Source organism: Oncorhynchus nerka, linkage group LG12, assembly GCF_034236695.1.
Source record: "Oncorhynchus nerka isolate Pitt River linkage group LG12, Oner_Uvic_2.0, whole genome shotgun sequence".
Taxonomy (NCBI): domain Eukaryota; kingdom Metazoa; phylum Chordata; class Actinopteri; order Salmoniformes; family Salmonidae; genus Oncorhynchus; species Oncorhynchus nerka.
The window spans coordinates 5723686-5744957 of NC_088407.1; the positions used below are offsets into that span (position 1 = coordinate 5723686).

General features: G+C 45.8%; 1 protein-coding gene across 1 annotated transcript in view; it reads right to left on the minus strand.

Moving 5' to 3' along the window:
* Positions 1-21272, minus strand: part of otud4 (OTU deubiquitinase 4) — a 63397-nt gene that overhangs the window by 35370 nt on the left and 6755 nt on the right. The window contains 6 exon segments of the mRNA XM_065025175.1: positions 2904-3081; positions 6159-6268; positions 6364-6464; positions 6621-6685; positions 11740-11845; positions 14450-14498. Coding sequence (XP_064881247.1) covers positions 2904-3081; positions 6159-6268; positions 6364-6464; positions 6621-6685; positions 11740-11845; positions 14450-14498 — 609 coding nt within the window.

A 21272-nucleotide genomic window follows, 5' to 3' on the forward strand; every position in this document is an offset into this window, starting at 1 on the left:
TAATGACCCCATAATGACAAAGTGAAAACAGGTTTATTCATTTTTGCAAATGTCATAAAAATAAAAAAAACTGAAACAGAAATATCTCATTTAAGTAAGTATTCAGACCCTTTTGCTAGAAGACTCAAAATTGAGCTCAGGTGCATCCTGTTTCCATTGATCATCCATCACAGTCCACCTGTGGTAAATTCAGTTGATTGGACATGATTTGGAAAGGCAAACACCTGTCCATGTGTGACCGACAACCTGGATTCGGTCTTAAGTAGCAACATTTTTAAATGTTTATTTTTTTTTTACATTGGATAAAAGTAGAGACTCAGCGCTAGAAAATGGTATATCCAACACTACACTCGAGGAACAATGGGAAAGTAATTCTGCTTGTAAAGTTGCTAAAGTTGTAACCCCACTTTTGAGAAATTGGCCCGTGAATGTTTTGGTAAAACTACAGGAGAGCTCGTCTTTGTCTTACACCCATTCAGCATTGTTCACACCCTCTGAAGCTTTAGCCCCACCCATTCAGCATTGTTCACACCCTCTGAAGCTTTAGCCCCACCCATTCAGCATTGTTCACACCCTCTGAAGCTTTAGCCCCACCCATTCAGCATTGTTCACACCCTCTGAAGCTTTAGCCCCACCCATTCAGCATTGTTCACACCCTCTGAAGCTTTAGCCCCACCCATTCAGCATTGTTCACACCCTCTGAAGCTTTAGCCCCACCCATTCAGCATTGTTCACACCCTCTGAAGCTTTAGCCCCACCCATTCAGCATTGTTCACACCCTCTGAAGCTTTAGCCCCACCCATTCAGCATTGTTCACACCCTCTGAAGCTTTAGCCCCACCCATTCAGCATTGTTCACACCCTCTTAAGCTTTAGCCCCACCCATTCAGCATTGTTCACACCCTCTGAAGCTTTAGCCCCGCCCATCTTTTTAAGGATTCACATGTGAGGCCATGTACTAAACACATGCTATATCAAATAAATGTTTATTTGTCACAAGCACAAAATATAGCAGGTGTAAAAGGTACAGTGATTGTTTTTGATATTGTTACTATGCACTAAGAGTCCCCCAAAAATATGTTATTGTTATTAGATGATGCTTACCCGACAAACTTGTCTAAATTGATTAAGATTGAATCCTACTACACCGGCTCTGATGCTCGTCGGATGTGGCAGGGCTTGAAAACTATTATGGACTACAAAGGGAAACCCAGCCGCGAGCTTCCCAGTGACGGGAGCCTACCAGACGAGCTAAATGCCTTCTATGCTCGCTTCAAGGCAAACAACACTGAAGCATGCATGAGAGCACCAGCTGTTCTGGATGACTGGGGAAAAAAACGGTGCGGTAGAAAGAGCTGTCAACACTGAACAGCTCACGTTATTGACAGAAGCTTGCTACATGGCAGACCAATCCAAACTCATCTCTCTCGGCATGTCCAGCCCATACATTATTTAAGCCAATCATGGCTAGTGGGAAGGCTCCTTGCTTATTCCTAAGCAAATAGTCATTTAACTATTTTATTCGTATTTACGGATGGAATACAAGTTTGTTATTAAGGCACATGAAAGTTCACATGTCCCAAAAGGCATTTCTGCCCCAAAACGCATTTTTGATAAAACATTTAATTAAGTGAAGCACGACATACGCCTAGTTTCGTGAAACGATTCACATCCCACAGTTGACAGTGCACGTCAAAACAAAACCCAGCCATGAGGTGGAAGGAACTGTCCGTAGAGCTCAGAGACAGGATTGTGTCGAGGCACAGATCTGGGCAAGAGTACCAAAACATTTCTGCAGCATTGACGGTCACGGACAGAGCTCCAGAGAACCTTCCAGAAGGACAACCATCTTCTGCAGCACTTCACCAAATCAGGCCTTTAAAAGGTAGAGTGGCTAGATGGAAGCCACTCCTCAGTAAAACGCACAGGACAGCCGGCTTGGAGTTTGCCAAAAGGCACCTAAAGTCTCTCAAACCATGGGAAACAAGATTCTGTGGTCTGAAGAAACAAAGATTGAACGCTTTGGCTTGAATGCCAAGCGTCACGTCTAGACGAAACCTGGCACCATCCCTACGGTGAAGCATGGTGGTGGTAGAATCATGCTGTGGGGATGTTTTTCAGTGACAGGAACCAAGAGACCAGTCAGGATCGAGGGAAAGATCAACGGAGCAAAGTACAGAGAGATCCTTGATGAAAACCTGCTCCAGAGCGCTCAGAACCTCAGACTGAGGTGAAGGTTCACGTTCCAACAGGACAACGACCCTAAGCACACAGCCAAGACAACGTAGGAGTGTCTTCAAGACAAGTCTCTGAATGTCCTTGAGTGGCCCAGCCAGAGCCCGGACTTGAACCCGATCGAACATCTCTGGAGAGACCTGAAAATAGCTGTGCAGCGACGCTCCCCATCCAACCTCACAGAGCTTGAGAGGATCTGCAGAGAAGAATGGGAGAAACTCCCCAAATACAGGTGTGCCAAGCTTGTAGCTTCATACCCAAGAAGATTTGATTCTGTAATCGCTTCCAAAGGTGCTTCAACAAAGTACTGAGTCTGAATACTTATGTAAATGTGATATTTCAGGGTTTTGCAAAAAAAAAAAAAAAAAAATACGTGTTTTTGTTTTGTCATTATGGGGAAATTGTTTGTAGATTGATGGTTTGTTTTCCATCTGTGTAGATTGATGGTTTGTTTTCCATCTGTGTAGATTGATGGTTTGTTTTCCATCTGTGTAGATTGATGGTTTGTTTTCCATCTGTGTAGATTGATGGTTTGTTTTCCATCTGTGTAGATTGATGGTTTGTTTTCCATCTGTGTAGATTGATGGTTTGTTTTCCATCTGTGTAGATTGATGGTTTGTTTTCCATCTGAGATCTGTGTAAAAATGTAGTAGTAGGGTCCAAACAGACCTGGTGTTGGTGCTCCGGACACCTCCCTCCTCTACGGTGGCCTGCAGGGGCCAAGAGTGCTGCTTCTGGACACCACGCCCACCACTTTGGGAGGGTCCTTTAGCCTGGGAGACGGACGGCGTTGCCGACGGCGTTGAAGGCTTCCCTGACTTCCTCCCTCTTCCCCTGCCCTCCCAATCTGGAGAGAGAGAGAGAGGGAAGAAGTTGAGAGTGTTCAACAACAGAACACAGCTCATTCTAAAAACAAATATATTCTAGAACACAAGAGATCGATCAAAGACTCTCGAATCCAGAGCAGGAAAAGGTTATTCAAAAATACTGTTGGGAAGATGCAAGAGGTTTCACAGAGTTAGTGGCTAGGGGACATGTGTAATGCCCTTACCAAAGACTAGGGGGCAGAAGTAGGGGACATGTGTAATGCCCTTACCAAAGACTAGGGGGCAGAAGTAGGGGACATGTTTAAGGCCCTTACCAAAGACTAGGGGGCAGACGTAGGGGACATGTGTAAGGCCCTTACCAAAGACTAGGGGGCAGACGTAGGGGACATGTGTAATGCCCTTACCAAAGACTAGGGGGCAGACGTAGGGGACATGTGTAATGCCCTTACCAAAGACTAGGGGGCAGACGTAGGGGACATGTGTAATGCCCTTACCAAAGACTAGGGGGCAGACGTAGGGGACATGTTTAACAGAGATTAGGGGGCAGACGTAGGGGACATGTTTAAGGCCCTTAACAGAGATTAGGGGGCAGACGTAGGGGACATGTTTAAGGCCCTTAACCTGTTGCTTCTACTCGGGACGCTTGCGTCCCAACTAGAGCTCTGGAAATGCAAATGCGCTACGCTAAATGCTAATAGTATTAGTTAAAACTCAAAAGTTCATTAAAATACACATGCAGGGTATCGAATTAAAGCTACACTCGTTGTGAATCCAGGCAACAAGTCAGATTTTTAAAATGCTTTTCGGCGAAAGCATGAGAAGCTATTATCTGATAGCATGTAACACCCAAAAAGACCCACAGGGGACGTAAACAAAATAATTAGCATTTCGGTGTTACACAAACCGCACAATAAAACAGAAAACATTCATTACCTTTCACCATCTTCTTTGTTGGCACTCCTAGATGTCCCATAAACACTATTTGGGTCTTTATTTCGATTAAATCGGTCCATATAAAGCCTAGATATCGTTATATGTAGACTGTGTGATAAACGAAAAAAACATCGTTTCAAAACGTAACGTCATTTTTTAAAATTCAAAAAGTCGACGATAAACTTTCACAAAACACTTCGAAATACGTTTGTAATGCAACTTTAGGTATTAGTAAACGTTAATAAGCGATAAAATTCATCAGGAGGCGATGTAAAGATCATTAGCTGTCCGTCTGGAAAAATGTCCGGCTAGAAATGACCTTCTTGATCCAAATCAGTCAGGTTTCAAGACTAGTCATTCAACTGAGACTGCTCTTCTCTGTATCACGGAGGCGCTCCGCACTGCTAAAGCTAACTCTCTCTCCTCTGCTCTCATCCTTCTAGACCTATCGGCTGCCTTCGATACTGTGAACCATCAGATCCTCCTCTCCACCCTCTCCGAGTTGGGCATCTCCGGCGCGGCCCACGCTTGGATTGCGTCCTACCTGACAGGTCGCTCCTACCAGGTGGCGTGGCGAGATTCCGTCTCCTCACCACGTGCTCTCACCACTGGTGTCCCCCAGGGCTCTGTTCTAGGCCCTCTCCTATTCTCGCTATACACCAAGTCACTTGGCTCTGTCATAACCTCACATGGTCTCTCCTATCATTGCTATGCAGACGACACACAATTAATCTTCTCCTTTCCCCCTTCTGACGACCAGGTGGCGAATCGCATCTCTGCATGTCTGGCAGACATATCAGTGTGGATGACGGATCATCACCTCAAGCTGAACCTCGGCAAGACGGAGCTGCTCTTCCTCCCGGGAAGGACTGCCCGTTCCATGATCTCGCCATCACGGTTGACAACTCCATTGTGTCCTCGTCCCAGAGCGCTAAGAACCTTGGCGTGATCCTGGACAACACCCTGTCGTTCTCAAATAACATCAAGGCGGTGGCCCGTTCCTGTAGGTTCATGCTCTACAACATCCGCAGAGTACGACCCTGCCTCACACAGGAAGCGGCGCAGGTCCTAATCCAGGCACTTGTCATCTCCCGTCTGGATTACTGCAACTCGCTGTTGGCTGGGCTCCCTGCCTGTGCCATTAAACCCCTACAACTCATCCAGAACGCCGCAGCCCGTCTGGTGTTCAACCTTCCCAAGTTCTCTCACGTCACCCCGCTCCTCCGCTCTCTCCACTGGCTTCCAGTTGAAGCTCGCATCCGCTACAAGACCATGGTGCTTGCCTACGGAGCTGTGAGGGGAACGGCACCTCACTACCGCCAGGCTCTGATCAGGCCCTACACCCAAACAAGGGCACTGCGTTCATCCACCTCTGGCCTGCTCGCCTCCCTACCACTGAGGAAGTACAGTTCCCGCTCAGCCCAGTCAAAACTGTTCGCTGCTCTGGCCCCCCAATGGTGGAACAAACTCCCTCACGACGCCAGGACAGCGGAGTCAATCACCACCTTCCAGAGACACCTGAAACCCCACCTCTTTAAGGAATACCTAGGATAGGATAAAGTAATCCTTCTCACCCCCCCCCCCCTTAAAAGATTTAGATGCACTATTGTAAAGTGGCTGTTCCACTGGATGTCATAAGGTGAAAGCACCAATTTGTAAGTCGCTCTGGATAAGAGCGTCTGCTAAATGACTTAAATGTAAATGTTAAATGTAGAAACTCAACGAAAATATCCGGTCCTAGACCATAGGAGATACGGTGCCCTGCATGTGTTTGACCAAGAAAAAACTCGAAGGGAAATGACAAGACTCTAGACACCGTGTGGAAGCTGTAGGTACTGCAACCTCAGTCAATTAATTGTGGTTCACGTTTATCAATGGGTTCAAGTAGCGCATGGATATATTTTCCCATTTTCAGTGATCAGTTTTTCCTGTGCTTTTCGAAAATAATGCCGTTCTGGTAAAGCCACAGCAGTGATTTAACCAGTTTTATAAACGTCTGAGTGTTTTCTATCCACACAGACTAAGCAAATGCATATACTATATTCCTGGCATGAGTAGCAGGGCGCTGAAATGTTGCGCGATTTTTAACAGAATGTTCAAAAAAGTAGAGGGTCGACTTAAGAGGTTAACAGAGATTAGGGGGCTAGGGGACAGCTGTCCTTACCAGAGTTTGGAGCAGAGCCGTTGTTCAGTCTCTTTCCGTCTCGGGCCACCGTGCTCCAGGACAACCCATCATCTGTGGGGGGGCGCAGGTTCCAGAGGGACACAGTGTGTCTGGACAAACACACACATTAATGTTATATGAATTTTTTTTTAAAAAGAGTAAATCAGAGAACAAAGATAATATAAGGAGAGGAGAGATGACCTACTTCTTGCCCAGTTCCTCTATGAAGACAGTGACGGGCCCGTTGTCAGGCGACACTTCCTGGATGTAGGCGCCATAGTAACGCCCACCGTTGTCAAGGCGAACCTAGAGGGAGCGGGACAGAACTACACTATCAGAGAGCATCCACACAAAAAAATCAGTCAGTGGAGAGAAGACCTCACACACACACACACTACACACACTACACAAACAGACACACACACACTACACACACTACACACACACACACACACACCGTACCTTGCACTTGTCTCCCACTGTATACTGCATCCCAGCGGCGATGCAGAAATCCAGCTTCTGCTGAGCTGAAACAGGAAGTAACCAAGTTATAACAGCTGAACAAGATCACCATGACACCGCCACAGGTACCAAGGTTATTATAGTAAATGACAATTGAAAACAAACAAAAAAAACTAAAATACTGTTAAGCCCCCCAAAAAATAAAAACTTTTGTATTTGACTGCATAAAAAAATAAATGAAATTAATCACGTGTCACCATCTGGCAGTCCGACAGACAGATCTGGGTTTGGAGGACGCCAGGAGAACGCTACCTGCCCCAATGCATAGTGCCAACTGTAAAGTTTGGTGGAGGAGGAATAATGGTCTGGGGCTGTTTTTCATGGATCGGGCCCCTTAGTTCCAGTGAAGGGACATTTTAACGCTAGAGCACCCAATTACATTCTACACGATTCTGTGATTCCAACTTTGTGGCAACAGTTTGGGGAAGGCCCTTTCTTGTTTCAGCATGAAAATACCCCCGTGCACAAAGTGAAGTCCATACAGATATGGTTTGTCAAGATCCGTGTGGAAGAACTTGACTTGCCTGCAGAGCCCTGACCTCAACCCCATCGAACACCTTTGGGATGAATTGGAACACCGACTGTGAGCCAGGCCTTAATCGCCCAACATCAGTGCCCGACCTCACTAATGCTCTTGTGGCTGTAAGGAAGCAAGTCCCTGCAGCAATGTTCCAACATCTAGTGGAAAGCCTTCCCAGAAGAGTGGAGGCTTTTATAGCAGCAATGTTCCAACATCTAGTGGAAAGCCTTCCCAGAAGAGTGGAGGCTGTTATAGCAGCAATGTTCCAACATCTAGTGGAAAGCCTTCCCAGAAGAGTGGAGGCTGTTATAGCAGCAAAGGGGGGGACCAACTCCATATTAATGCCCATGATTTTGGAATGAGATGTCGGGCGAGCAGGTGTCCACATACTGTTAGTCATCGGGGGAGGCAGGTATCCTAGTGGTTAGAGTAACCGAAAGGTTTCAAGATCGAATCCCCGAGATGACAAAGTAAAAATCTGTCTTTCTGCCCCTGAACAAGGCAGTTAACCCCACTGTTCCCCTGAACAAGGCAGTTAACCCCACTGTTCCCCTGAACAAGGCAGTTAACCCCACTGTTCCCCTGAACAAGGCAGTTAACCCCACTGTTCCCCTGAACAAGGCAGTTAACCCCCTGTTCCCCTGAACAAGGCAGTTAACCCCCTGTTCCCCTGAACAAGGCAGTTAACCCCACTGTTCCCCTGAACAAGGCAGTTAACCCCACTGTTCCCCTGAACAAGGCAGTTAACCCCACTGTTCCCCTGAACAAGGCAGTTAACCCCACTGTTCCCTGAACAAGGCAGTTAACCCCACTGTTCCCCTGAACAAGGCAGTTAACCCCACTGTTCCCTGAACAAGGCAGTTAACCCCACTGTTCCCAGAACAAGGCAGTTAACCCCACTGTTCCCTAGAACAAGGCAGTTAACCCCACTGTTCCCCTGAACAAGGCAGTTAACCCCATGTTCCCCTGAACAAGGCAGTTAACCCCACTGTTCCCCTGAACAAGGCAGTTAACCCCACTGTTCCCTGAACAAGGCAGTTAACCCCACTGTTCCCTGAACAAGGCAGTTAACCCACTGTTCCCCTGAACAAGGCAGTTAACCCCACTGTTCCCTGAACAAGGCAGTTAACCCCACTGTTCCCCTGAACAAGGCAGTTAACCCCACTGTTCCCGTGAACAAGGCAGTTAACCCACTGTTCCCCTGAACAAGGCAGTTAACCCACTGTTCCCTGAACAAGGCAGTTAACCACGTTAACCCCACTGTTCCCCTGAACAAGGCAGTTAACCCCACTGTTCCCTGAACAAGGCAGTTAACCCCTGTTCCCTGAACAAGGCAGTTAACCCCTGTTCCCTGAACAAGGCAGTTAACCCCACTGTTCCCCTGAACAAGGCAGTTAACCCCACTGTTCCCCTGAACAAGGCAGTTAACCCCACTGTTCCCTGAACAAGGCAGTTAACCCCACTGTTCCCCTGAACAAGGCAGTTAACCCCACTGTTCCCCTGAACAAGGCAGTTAACCCACTGTTCCCTGAACAAGGCAGTTAACCCCACTGTTCCCTGAACAAGGCAGTTAACCCACTGTTCCCTGAACAAGGCAGTTAACCCCACTGTTCCCCTGAACAAGGCAGTTAACCCCCTGTTCCCTGAACAAGGCAGTTAACCCCTGTTCCCTGAACAAGGCAGTTAACCCCACTGTTCCCCTGAACAAGGCAGTTAACCCCACTGTTCCCCTGAACAAGGCAGTTAACCCCACTGTTCCCCTGAACAAGGCAGTTAACCCCACTGTTCCCTGAACAAGGCAGTTAACCCCACTGTTCCCTGAACAAGGCAGTTAACCCCCACTGTTCCCCTGAACAAGGCAGTTAACCCCACTGTTCCCCTGAACAAGGCAGTTAACCCACTGTTCCCCTGAACAAGGCAGTTAACCCCACTGTTCCCCTGAACAAGGCAGTTAACCCCACTGTTCCCCTGAACAAGGCAGTTAACCCCACTGTTCCCCTGAACAAGGCAGTTAACCCCACTGTTCCCCTGAACAAGGCAGTTAACCCACTGTTCCCCTGAACAAGGCAGTTAACCCCACTGTTCCCCTGAACAAGGCAGTTAACCCCACTGTTCCCTGAACAAGGCAGTTAACCCCACTGTTCCCCTGAACAAGGCAGTTAACCCCACTGTTCCCCTGAACAAGGCAGTTAACCCCACTGTTCCCCTGAACAAGGCAGTTAACCCCACTGTTCCCTGAACAAGGCAGTTAACCCCACTGTTCCCGTGAACAAGGCAGTTAACCCCACTGTTCCCGTGAACAAGGCAGTTAACCCACTGTTCCCTGAACAAGGCAGTTAACCCACTGTTCCCCTGAACAAGGCAGTTAACCCCACTGTTCCCTGAACAAGGCAGTTAACCCCACTGTTCCCCTGAACAAGGCAGTTAACCCCCTGTTCCCCTGAACAAGGCAGTTAACCCCCTGTTCCCCTGAACAAGGCAGTTAACCCCACTGTTCCCCTGAACAAGGCAGTTAACCCCACTGTTCCCCTGAACAAGGCAGTTAACCCCACTGTTCCCCTGAACAAGGCAGTTAACCCCACTGTTCCCTGAACAAGGCAGTTAACCCCACTGTTCCCCTGAACAAGGCAGTTAACCCCACTGTTCCCCTGAACAAGGCAGTTAACCCCACTGTTCCCCTGAACAAGGCAGTTAACCCCACTGTTCCCTGAACAAGGCAGTTAACCCCACTGTTCCCTGAACAAGGCAGTTAACCCCACTGTTCCCTGAACAAGGCAGTTAACCCCACTGTTCCCTGAACAAGGCAGTTAACCCCACTGTTCCCTGAACAAGGCAGTTAACCCCACTGTTCCCCTGAACAAGGCAGTTAACCCCACTGTTCCCCTGAACAAGGCAGTTAACCCCACTGTTCCCCTGAACAAGGCAGTTAACCCCACTGTTCCCCTGAACAAGGCAGTTAACCCCACTGTTCCCGTGAACAAGGCAGTTAACCCCACTGTTCCCGTGAACAAGGCAGTTAACCCCACTGTTCCCCTGAACAAGGCAGTTAACCCCACTGTTCCCCTGAACAAGGCAGTTAACCCCACTGTTCCCCTGAACAAGGCAGTTAACCCACTGTTCCCCTGAACAAGGCAGTTAACCCCACTGTTCCCCTGAACAAGGCAGTTAACCCACTGTTCCCCTGAACAAGGCAGTTAACCCCCTGTTCCCCTGAACAAGGCAGTTAACCCCCTGTTCCCCTGAACAAGGCAGTTAACCCCCTGTTCCCCTGAACAAGGCAGTTAACCCCTGTTCCCTGAACAAGGCAGTTAACCCCACTGTTCCCCTGAACAAGGCAGTTAACCCCACTGTTCCCCTGAACAAGGCAGTTAACCCCACTGTTCCCCTGAACAAGGCAGTTAACCCCACTGTTCCCCTGAACAAGGCAGTTAACCCACTGTTCCCCTGAACAAGGCAGTTAACCCCACTGTTCCCCTGAACAAGGCAGTTAACCCCACTGTTCCCCTGAACAAGGCAGTTAACCCCACTGTTCCCCTGAACAAGGCAGTTAACCCCACTGTTCCCTGAACAAGGCAGTTAACCCCACTGTTCCCCTGAACAAGGCAGTTAACCCCACTGTTCCCCTGAACAAGGCAGTTAACCCCACTGTTCCCCTGAACAAGGCAGTTAACCCCACTGTTCCCCTGAACAAGGCAGTTAACCCCACTGTTCCCCTGAACAAGGCAGTTAACCCCACTGTTCCCCTGAACAAGGCAGTTAACCCACTGTTCCCCTGAACAAGGCAGTTAACCCCACTGTTCCCCTGAACAAGGCAGTTAACCCCACTGTTCCCGTGAACAAGGCAGTTAACCCCACTGTTCCCCTGAACAAGGCAGTTAACCCCACTGTTCCCGTGAACAAGGCAGTTAACCCCACTGTTCCCGTGAACAAGGCAGTTAACCCACTGTTCCCCTGAACAAGGCAGTTAACCCACTGTTCCCCTGAACAAGGCAGTTAACCCCACTGTTCCTAGGCCGTCATTGAAAATAAGAATTTGTTCTTAACTGACTTGCCTAGTGAAATAAAGGTAAAACACATTTTTTTTAATGCAGTGTATATTAACCTTGACAGGTATCATTCAGCTGGACACAACAATGCATTCACTGGAAATGCATCTTCCGCATTGAACCCCTAAATCAGAGCAGTGTGGGGGGCTTCCCTAATCAACGTCACCAGCGCCCGGGGAACAGTCGTTGCCTGTTTAGGGAATCCTGAACCAGTGACCTTTCGGTTACTGGCCCAACTCTCTTAACCGCTAGGCTAGCTGCCGTACAGATGACCTACTCATAGGTTGACAGCGCGTACAGATGACCGACTCACAGGTTGACAGCACGTACAGATAAACCTACTCAGGTTGACAGCACGTACAGACGACTGACTGCTGTATCAGCAGTCAGACGAGCTGTCTGGACAAAGTGCTTTCTATATCCCTCGTCTTTTAAATGACCGAAATCCTTCTTGAGGTAATTGGATTTAAAAGGAAGTATTTTAAAAACGTACCTCTCTTGGACTTGACCCAGACATCGTACTCAGTGTTTCTGTAGAGGAAGGGGTTGAGAGAACGTCTGACCCTGTTGGAGAAGGGTGGGCCTCGACTTCCTCGACCCTGAAACACACAGCAATAACCAAACCAATAAACGACCAGGGATGTGACAAATGTACAATTCTGCTTAATAACATTTAAACTGCCATTAAAAAAATAAATAATAATAATTAAAACTAGAAGGGGAAAAAAAGGATTAAATTACACGTCAATTCACAATGCAGAATAACGGTCCAATCAGATACACCCATCTAGTACTGGTCCAATTAGACCACAGTTTATCAGATACACCCATCTAGTACTGGTCCAATTAGACCACAGTTTATCAAATACACCCATCTAGTACTGGTCCAATTAGACCACAGTTTATCAGATACACCCATCTAGTACTGGTCCAATTAGACCACAGTTTATCAGATACACCCATCTAGTACTGGTCCAATTAGACCACAGTTTATCAGATACACCCATCTAGTACTGGTCCAATTAGACCACAGTTTATCAAATACACCCATCTAGTACTGGTCCAATTAGACCACAGTTTATCAGATACACCCATCTAGTACTGGTCCAATTAGACCACAGTTTATCAGATACACCCATCTAGTACTGGTCCAATTAGACCACAGTTTATCAGATACACCCATCTAGTACTGGTCCAATTAGACCACAGTTTATCAGATACACCCATCTAGTACTGGTCCAATTAGACCACAGTTTATCAGATACACCCATCTAGTACTGGTCCAATTAGACCACAGTTTATCAGATACACCCATCTAGAACTGGTCCAATTAGACCACAGTTTATCAGATACACCCATCTAGTACTGGTCCAATTAGACCACAGTTTATCAGATACACCCATCTAGTACTGGTCCAATTAGACCACAGTTTATCAGATACACCCATCTAGTACTGGTCCAATTAGACCACAGTTTATCAGATACACCCATCTAGTACTGGTCCAATTAGACCACAGTTTATCAGATACACCCATCTAGTACTGGTCCAATTAGACCACAGTTTATCAGATACACCCATCTAGTACTGGTCCAATTAGACCACAGTTTATCAGATACACCCATCTAGTACTGGTCCAATTAGACCACAGTTTATCAGATACACCCATCTAGTACTGGTCCAATTAGACCACAGTTTATCAGATACACCCATCTAGTACTGATCCAATTAGACCACAGTTTATCAGATACACCCATCTAGTACTGATCCAATTAGACCACAGTTTATCAGATACACCCATCTAGTACTGGTCCAATTAGACCACAGTTTATCAGATACACCCATCTAGTACTGGTCCAATTAGACCACAGTTTATCAGAAACACCCATCTAGTACTGATCCAATTAGACCACAGTTTATCAGATAGACCCATCTAGTACTGGTCCAATTAGACCGTAGACCACAGTTTATCAGATACACCCATCTAGTACTGGTCCAATTAGGCCGTAGACCACAGTTTATCAGATAGACCCATCTAGTACTGATCCAATTAGGCCCGTTATTAGTACTGGGTCGTACCCCCCTCCAGAACAGCCTGAATTCTACCACAGTCATATACCTTTGAAATCGCGTCGCCTACGCCTTGTTTGTCTGGAAGGGTTCACTACGGCTTTTTAGATTCAGACCAAAAATATATATATATATTTGTAATAACTTCCCTGGTTAACGGTCGATGCACCATTTAACTCGTCTGTAAAGGAGTATCGCGCTTCTGAAGCGGGACTAACTTCCATCACTAGGCAACCAGAACTGTCAATCAAATAATAGAGCTGCCTGCCTTCTGTCTGGCAACAAAAAAAATAGAAAACTCATTTTTTTGAATCCACTCCTAGGATAGGCTATTTATAGGATATAAATAAATAAATATATATATATATATATATAGAGATATTTTTTTATATAGATATACACACAGTACCAATCAAAAGGTTTGGACACTCAACTCATTCCAGGGTTTTTCTTTATTTTATTTTTACTATTTTCTACATTGTAGAATAATAGTGAAGACATCAAAACTATGAAATAACACATATGGAATCATGTAGAAACCAAACAAGTGTTAAACAAATCTAAATATATTTGATGAGATTGTTCAAAGAAGCCACCCTTTGCCTTGACGACAGCTTCACACTGCTTCTTGACACACCTCTCGCTTAACCCAAAAGCCAATGCGTCAGAGGGAAACACGGTCCAACTGGCCGACCGAAATCAGCTTGCAGGCCCGCCGCCATAAGGAGTCGCAAGAGTGTGAGGGGACAAGGAAATCCCAGGCCGGGCCAAACCATCCCCTGACCCGGACGACGCTGTGCCAACTGTGAGCCGCCTCATGGGGCCGGCTGTGACACAGCCTGGGATCAAACCCGGGGCTGTAGTGACACCTCAACGCGATGCTACCTAGGATATTCTAAAGGACAGACCGAAGACCGAACACAAACTGGCATCACCAGCGAAAAGAGAGTAGCCAGCTGCATTTGTTGATTTGATTTTTTTTTTTCCCCGTTCGGGATTTTGAAAACGTTCAGGATACCAATGTAACATAACCGTTCATTACAAATCAATAACCAGAGAGAGATCAATAACAGAGAGAACAGAGAAAGAAGCCTACTCTACTGTGTGTGTGTGTGTGTGCGCGTCCTATAGTTACCTTAACGGTGAGTCCCCGGGCTGCAGGTCCAGCTGGTCCATCCTGGCTCCTATGGATCACAACGACATAAATAGGATATATATTCAGACCCGGGTTTCCGTGGCGACGGACATTTATCCGGGTCGCGTTTTTAATTTTTTTAATTTTTTAATTTACTGAACATTTGAGAAATTTACCAGACCCAAATGAATTTAGTGCTTAAAGCGGATTAGATAATATAGTAAATCGTTAAGATTTAGAATATGGTAATTCACATGAACAGAACATGCAAAAATCGAGGATGCAACGATTTGTGCAATCCTTAGAAAATTCGGATAAAAATTAAACTGTCCACATCTATACTGAACAAAAAATATGAACGCATATGAACGTAAAGTGTTGGTACAACGTTTCATGGGCTGAAATATCAAATCCCAGAAATGTTCCATATGAAAAACAAAAGCTTGTTTTTCTTCTCAAATTTCACGTCACAAATTTGTTTACATCCCTGTTGGTTTTTTGCCAGGAGAATCCATCAACCTGACAGGTGTGGCATATCAAGAAGCTGATTAAACAGCATGATGATTACACAGGTGCACCTTGTGCTGGGGACAATAGAAGGCCACTCTAAAATGTGAAGTTCTGTCACACAACACAATGCCACAGATGTCTCAAGTTTTGAGGGAGCAGTTGGAATGCTGACTGCAGGAATGTCCAGCAGAGCGGTTGCCAGATGTTCATTTCTCTACCATAAGCCGCCACCAACATCGTTTTAGAGAATTTGTCAGTACGTCCAACCGGCCTCACAATTGTAGACCACGTGTAACCACACCAGCCCAGGACCTCCACATCAGGCTTCTTCACCTGTGGGATCTTCTGAGACCATCCACCCGAACATGAAACTGAGGGTTTGCACAACCAAAGAAGTTCTTCACAAACTGTCAGAAACCGTCTCAGAGAAGCTCATCTGCACGCCAGTCGTCCTCACCAGGGTCTTGACCTGACTGCAGTTCGGCGTCATAACTGACTTCAGTGGGAAAATGTTCAGCTTCGATGACCTCTGGCAACGCTGGAGAAGTGGGCTCTTCACGGATGAGTCCCGGTTTCAACTGTAGCAGGAAGACGGCGTGTACTAGCCATGTCACTAGCCAACATGTCAATCTACTATAGTAAGGAACAGCAGAATCACTAGCCAACATGTCAATCTACTATAGTAATGAACATCAGAATCACTAGCCAACATGTCAATCTACTATAGTAATGAACATCAGAATCACTAGCCAACATGAACATCAGAATCACTAGCCAATATGAACATCAGAATCACTAGCCAACATGAACATCAGAATCACTAGCCAACATGAACAGCAGAATCACTAGCCAACATGAACAGCAGAATCACTAGCCAACATGTTAATCTACTATAGTAATGAACATCAGAATCACTAGCCAACATGTCAATCTACTATAGTAATGAACATCAGAATCACTAGCCAACATGTCAATCTACTATAGTAATGAACATCAGAATCACTAGCCAACATGTCAATCTACTATAGTAAGGAACATCAGAATCACTAGCCAACATGAACAGCAGAATCACTAGCCAACATGAACAGCAGAATCACTAGCCAACATGAACAGCAGAATCACTAGCCAACATGAACAGCAGAATCACTAGCCAACATGAACAGCAGAATCACTAGCCAACATGTCAATCTACTATAGTAAGGAATATTTTGACATCCGCACCAGGTGGCTTATAGCAGCAACCAACTAGTATAGGTTCCCTACGTGATACAGCTGTACCCATAGAGACTATAGCAGCTGTACCCATAGAGACTATAGCAGCTGTACCCATAGACACTATAGCAGCTGTACCCATAGACACTATAGCAGCTGTACCCATAGAGCCTATAGCAGCTGTACCCATAGAGCCTATAGCAGCTGTACCCATAGAGCCTATAGCAGCTGTACCCATAGAGACTATAGCAGCTGTACCCATAGAGACTATAGCAGCTGTACCCATAGAGCCTATAGCAGCTGTACCCATAGAGACTATAGCAGCTGTACCCATAGAGCCTATAGCAGCTGTACCCATAGAGACTATAGCAGCTGTACCCATAGAGCCTACAGCAGCTGTACCCATAGAGACTATAGCAGCTGTACCCATAGAGCCTACAGCAGCTGTACCCATAGAGACTACAGCAGCTGTACCCATAGAGCCTATAGCAGCTGTACCCATAGAGCCTAAAGCAGCTGTACCCATAGAGACTGTAGCAGCTGTACCCATAGAGCCTGTAGCAGCTGTACCCATAGAGACTATAGCAGCTGTACCCATAGAGACTACAGCAGCTGTACCCATAGAGACTACAGCAGCTGTACCCATAGAGACTACAGCAGCTGTACCCATAGAGACTACAGCAGCTGTACCCATAGAGACTACAGCAGCTGTACCCATAGAGACTACAGCAGCTGTACCCATAGAGACTACAGCAGCTGTACCCATAGAGACTACGGCAGCTGTACCCATAGAGACTACGGCAGCTGTACCCATAGAGACTACGGCAGCTGTACCCATAGAGACTACGGCAGCTGTACCCATAGAGCCTACGGCAGCTGTACCCATAGAGCCTACGGCAGCTGTACCATAGAGCCTACGGCAGCTGTACCATAGAGCCTACGGCAGCTGTACCCATAGAGCCTATGGCAGCTGTACCCATAGAGACTATAGCAGCTGTACCCATAGAGACTATAGCAGCTGTACCCATAGAGACTATAGCAGCTGTACCCATAGAGCCTACAGCAGCTGTACCCATAGAGCCTACAGCAGCTGTACCCATAGAGCCTACAGCAGCTGTACCCATAGAGCCTACAGCAGCTGTACCCATAGAGACTACAGCAGCTGTACCCATAGAGCCTACAGCAGCTGTACCCATAGAGCCTACAGCAGCTGTACCCATAGAGCCTACAGCAGCTGTACCCATAGAGCCTATAGCAGCTGTACCCATAGAGACTATAGCAGCTGTACCCATAGAGACTATAGCAGCTGTACCCATAGAGCCTATAGCAGCTATACCTATAGAGCCTATAGCAGCTATACCCATAGAGCCTATAGCAGCTGTACCCATAGAGACTATAGCAGCTGTACCCATAGAGACTATAGCAGCTGTACCCATAGAGCCTATAGCAGCTGTACCCACAGAGCCTATAGCAGCTGTACCCACAGAGCCTATAGCAGCTGTACCCACAGAGCCTATAGCAGCTGTACCCATAGAGCTTATAGCAGCTGTACCCATAGAGCCTATAGCAGCTGTACCCATAGAGCCTATAGCAGCTGTACCCATAGAGCCTATAGCAGCTGTACCCATAGAGCCTATAGCAGCTGTACCCATAGAGCCTATAGCAGCTGTACCCATAGAGACTATAGCAGCTGTACCCATAGAGACTATAGCAGCTGTACCCATAGAGACTATAGCAGCTGTACCCATAGAGACTATAGCAGCTGTACCCACAGTGTCTCTAATCCAGTCAACATTAAGTCCTGACGTTGTTTAGCTGGACTATGATCCTGGATGTAAACTGCAACTCCCTCCAGATCTATTTCTGTCCCTCCTGAACATTTTGTATCCATGTATAGAGATCATGTATAGAGATCATGTATAGAGATCATGTATAGAGATCATGTATAGAGATCATGTATAGAGATCAGTATAGAGATCATGTATAGAGATCATGTATAGAGATCATGTATAGAGATCAGTATAGAGATCAGTATAGAGATCATGTATAGAGATCATGTATAGAGATCATGTATAGAGATCATGTATAGAGATCATGTATAGAGATCTCAGCTTCTTCAAAAGAAGAGTCCAAGTGAGTCTCTGATAGGCGCCAAGACATAAATATTGTCTGACTGCACTAAGACAGCACATTTCATTCATTTTTATTCCTTTTAAAAACCGCATATATTCTAGTGAGCAATTAACCGACCTTTCTCTGGTATATTTACAGTATTTACACGCCCAGACATGAATCGGCAGTTGGAATCTGAGAGAGATAACCAGTCAGTGTGTGTGTGTGGCTAGAATGACTTGTAATGTCTTTTTTAAGTTGTTGCAGTATATCTGATATTTGTCTCAAACATTGTTCCCTCCTCTGCTGCTTGGACCAGGTCTCTCTTAAAAAATATATATATATATATATATTTTTTTTTTACCTCAATGAAATTTAGCAAACGGCACATGGACAACGAAAGAAAGTTGATATAATTTCCTCCGCGGACATGTTGTGTCAGCTGTAGAGGCTATAAAGCATTATGACCATCAATCTAGAGGCTATAAAGCATTATGACCATCAATCTAGAGGCTATAAAGCATTATGACCATCAATCTAGAGGCTATAAAGCATTATGACCATCAGTCTAGAGGCTATAAAGCATTATGACCATCAATCTAGAGGCTATAAAGCATTATGACCATCAATGTAGAGGCTATAAAGCCTAATGTCCATCAGTCTAGAGGCTATAAAGCATTATGACCATCAATGTAGAGGCTATAAAGCATTATGACCATCAATGTAGAGGCTATAAAGCATTATGACCATCAATCTAGAGGCTATAAAGCATTATGACCATCAATGTAGAGGCTATAAAGCATTATGACCATCAATCTAGAGGCTATAAAGCATTATGACCATCAATCTAGAGGCTATAAAGCATTATGACCATCAATCTAGAGGCTATAAAGCATTATGACCATCAATCTAGAGGCTATAAAGCATTATGACCATCAATCTAGAGGCTATAAAGCATTATGACCATCAATCTAGAGGCTATAAAGCATTATGACCATCAATCTAGAGGCTATAAAGCATTATGACCATCAATCTAGAGGTTATAAGGCCTAATGTCCATCAGTCTAGAGGCTATAAGGCCTAATGTCCATCAATCTAGAGGCTATAAAGCATTATGACCATCAATCTAGAGGCTATAAAGCATTATGACCATCAATCTAGAGGCTATAAAGCATTATGACCATCAATCTAGAGGCTATAAGGCCTAATGTCCATCAGTCTAGAGGCTATAAGGCCTAATGTCCATCAGTCTAGAGGCTATAAAGCATTATGACCATCAATCTAGAGGCTATAAAGCATTATGACCATCAATGTAGAGGCTATAAGGCCTAATGTCCATCAGTCTAGAGGATATTAAACATTATGTCCATCAGTCTAGAGGCTATAAAGCATTATGACCATCAATGTAGAGGCTATAAGGCCTAATGTCCATCAGTCTAGAGGCTATAAAGCATTATGACCATCAATCTAGAGGCTATAAAGCATTATGACCATCAATGTAGAGGCTATAAGGCCTAATGTCCATCAGTCTAGAGGCTATAAAGCATTATGACCATCAATCTAGAGGCTATAAAGCATTATGACCATCAATGTAGAGGCTATAAGGCCTAATGTCCATCAGTCTAGAGGATATTAAACATTATGTCCATCAGTCTAGAGGCTATTAAACAAAATACCAATTTTATTTCTCAGCTGGTCAATTATTATTGTATTGTTTATTTTATATATATATATATATATATATATATATATATATTTTATTTATTTTATTATTATTTACAAAAATATTTGTTTGTTTTGTTGTCAAAAGTCAGCTATTACTGTCTGTCGGAAACTGGGATTCCCATCTAATGGATAAAAAGAGATGGTTCATCCACGTTCCTAAATGACATATTGGTTTCCTTACCCGGAGTAGGGGAGAGGGAGAGAGATATGGACATGGTACGACCCGGAGTAGGGGAGAGGGAGAGAGATATGGACATGGTACGACCCGGAGTAGGGGAGAGGGAGAGAGATATGGACATGGTACGACCCGGAGTAGGGGAGAGGGAGAGAGATATGGACATGGTACGACCCGGAGTAGGGGAGAGAGATATGGACATGGTACGACCCGGAGTAGGGGAGAGAGATATGGACATGGTACGACCCGGAGTAGGGGAGAGAGATATGGACATGGTACGACCCGGAGTAGGGGAGAGGGAGAGAGATATGGACATGGTACGACCCGGAGTAGGGGAGAGGGAGAGAGATATGGACATGGTACGACCCGGAGTAGGGGAGAGGGAGAGAGATATGGACATGGTACGACCCGGAGTAGGGGAGAGGGAGAGAGATATGGACACGGTACGACAGCAACCCACGCTTTGGTTTTGGTTAACCTGGACACCGTTTCAAATGCTTACATTATAGCATCTGTGGCTCAAATTCAATGCAAGTCAATGGTAACCATATTAGCATTTTCATGTTTCATGCCCAAATCATCCCCATCGAAAAATGGAATTGCTCATATAGCTACTATTGACTTGCATTGGGTTTGGTTCTGTAAAAGAGCAGTTCCTAGAGCCGTCCCCAGAACAGCTGTCCCCAGAACAGTTCCTAGAGCTGTCCCCAGAACAGTTCCTAGAGCTGTCCCCAGAACAGTTCCTAGAGCTGTCCCTAGAAGAGCTGTCCCTAGAAGAGCTGTCCCTAGAACAGTTCCTAGAGCTGTCCCTAGAACAGTTCCTAGAGCTGTCCCTAGAGCCGTCCCTAGAACAGTTCCTAGAGCCGTCCCTAGAGCTGTCCCTAGAGCCGTCCCTAGAACAGCTGTCCCTAGAACAGTTCCGAGAGCTGTCTCTAGAGCTGTCCCTAGAACAGTTCCTAGAGCTGTCCCTAGAGCCGTCCCTAGAACAGCTGTCCCTAGAACAGTTCCTAGAGCTGTCCCTAGAGCCGTCCCTAGAACAGCTGTCCCTAGAGCTGTCTCTAGAGCCGTCCCTAGAACAGTTCCTAGAGC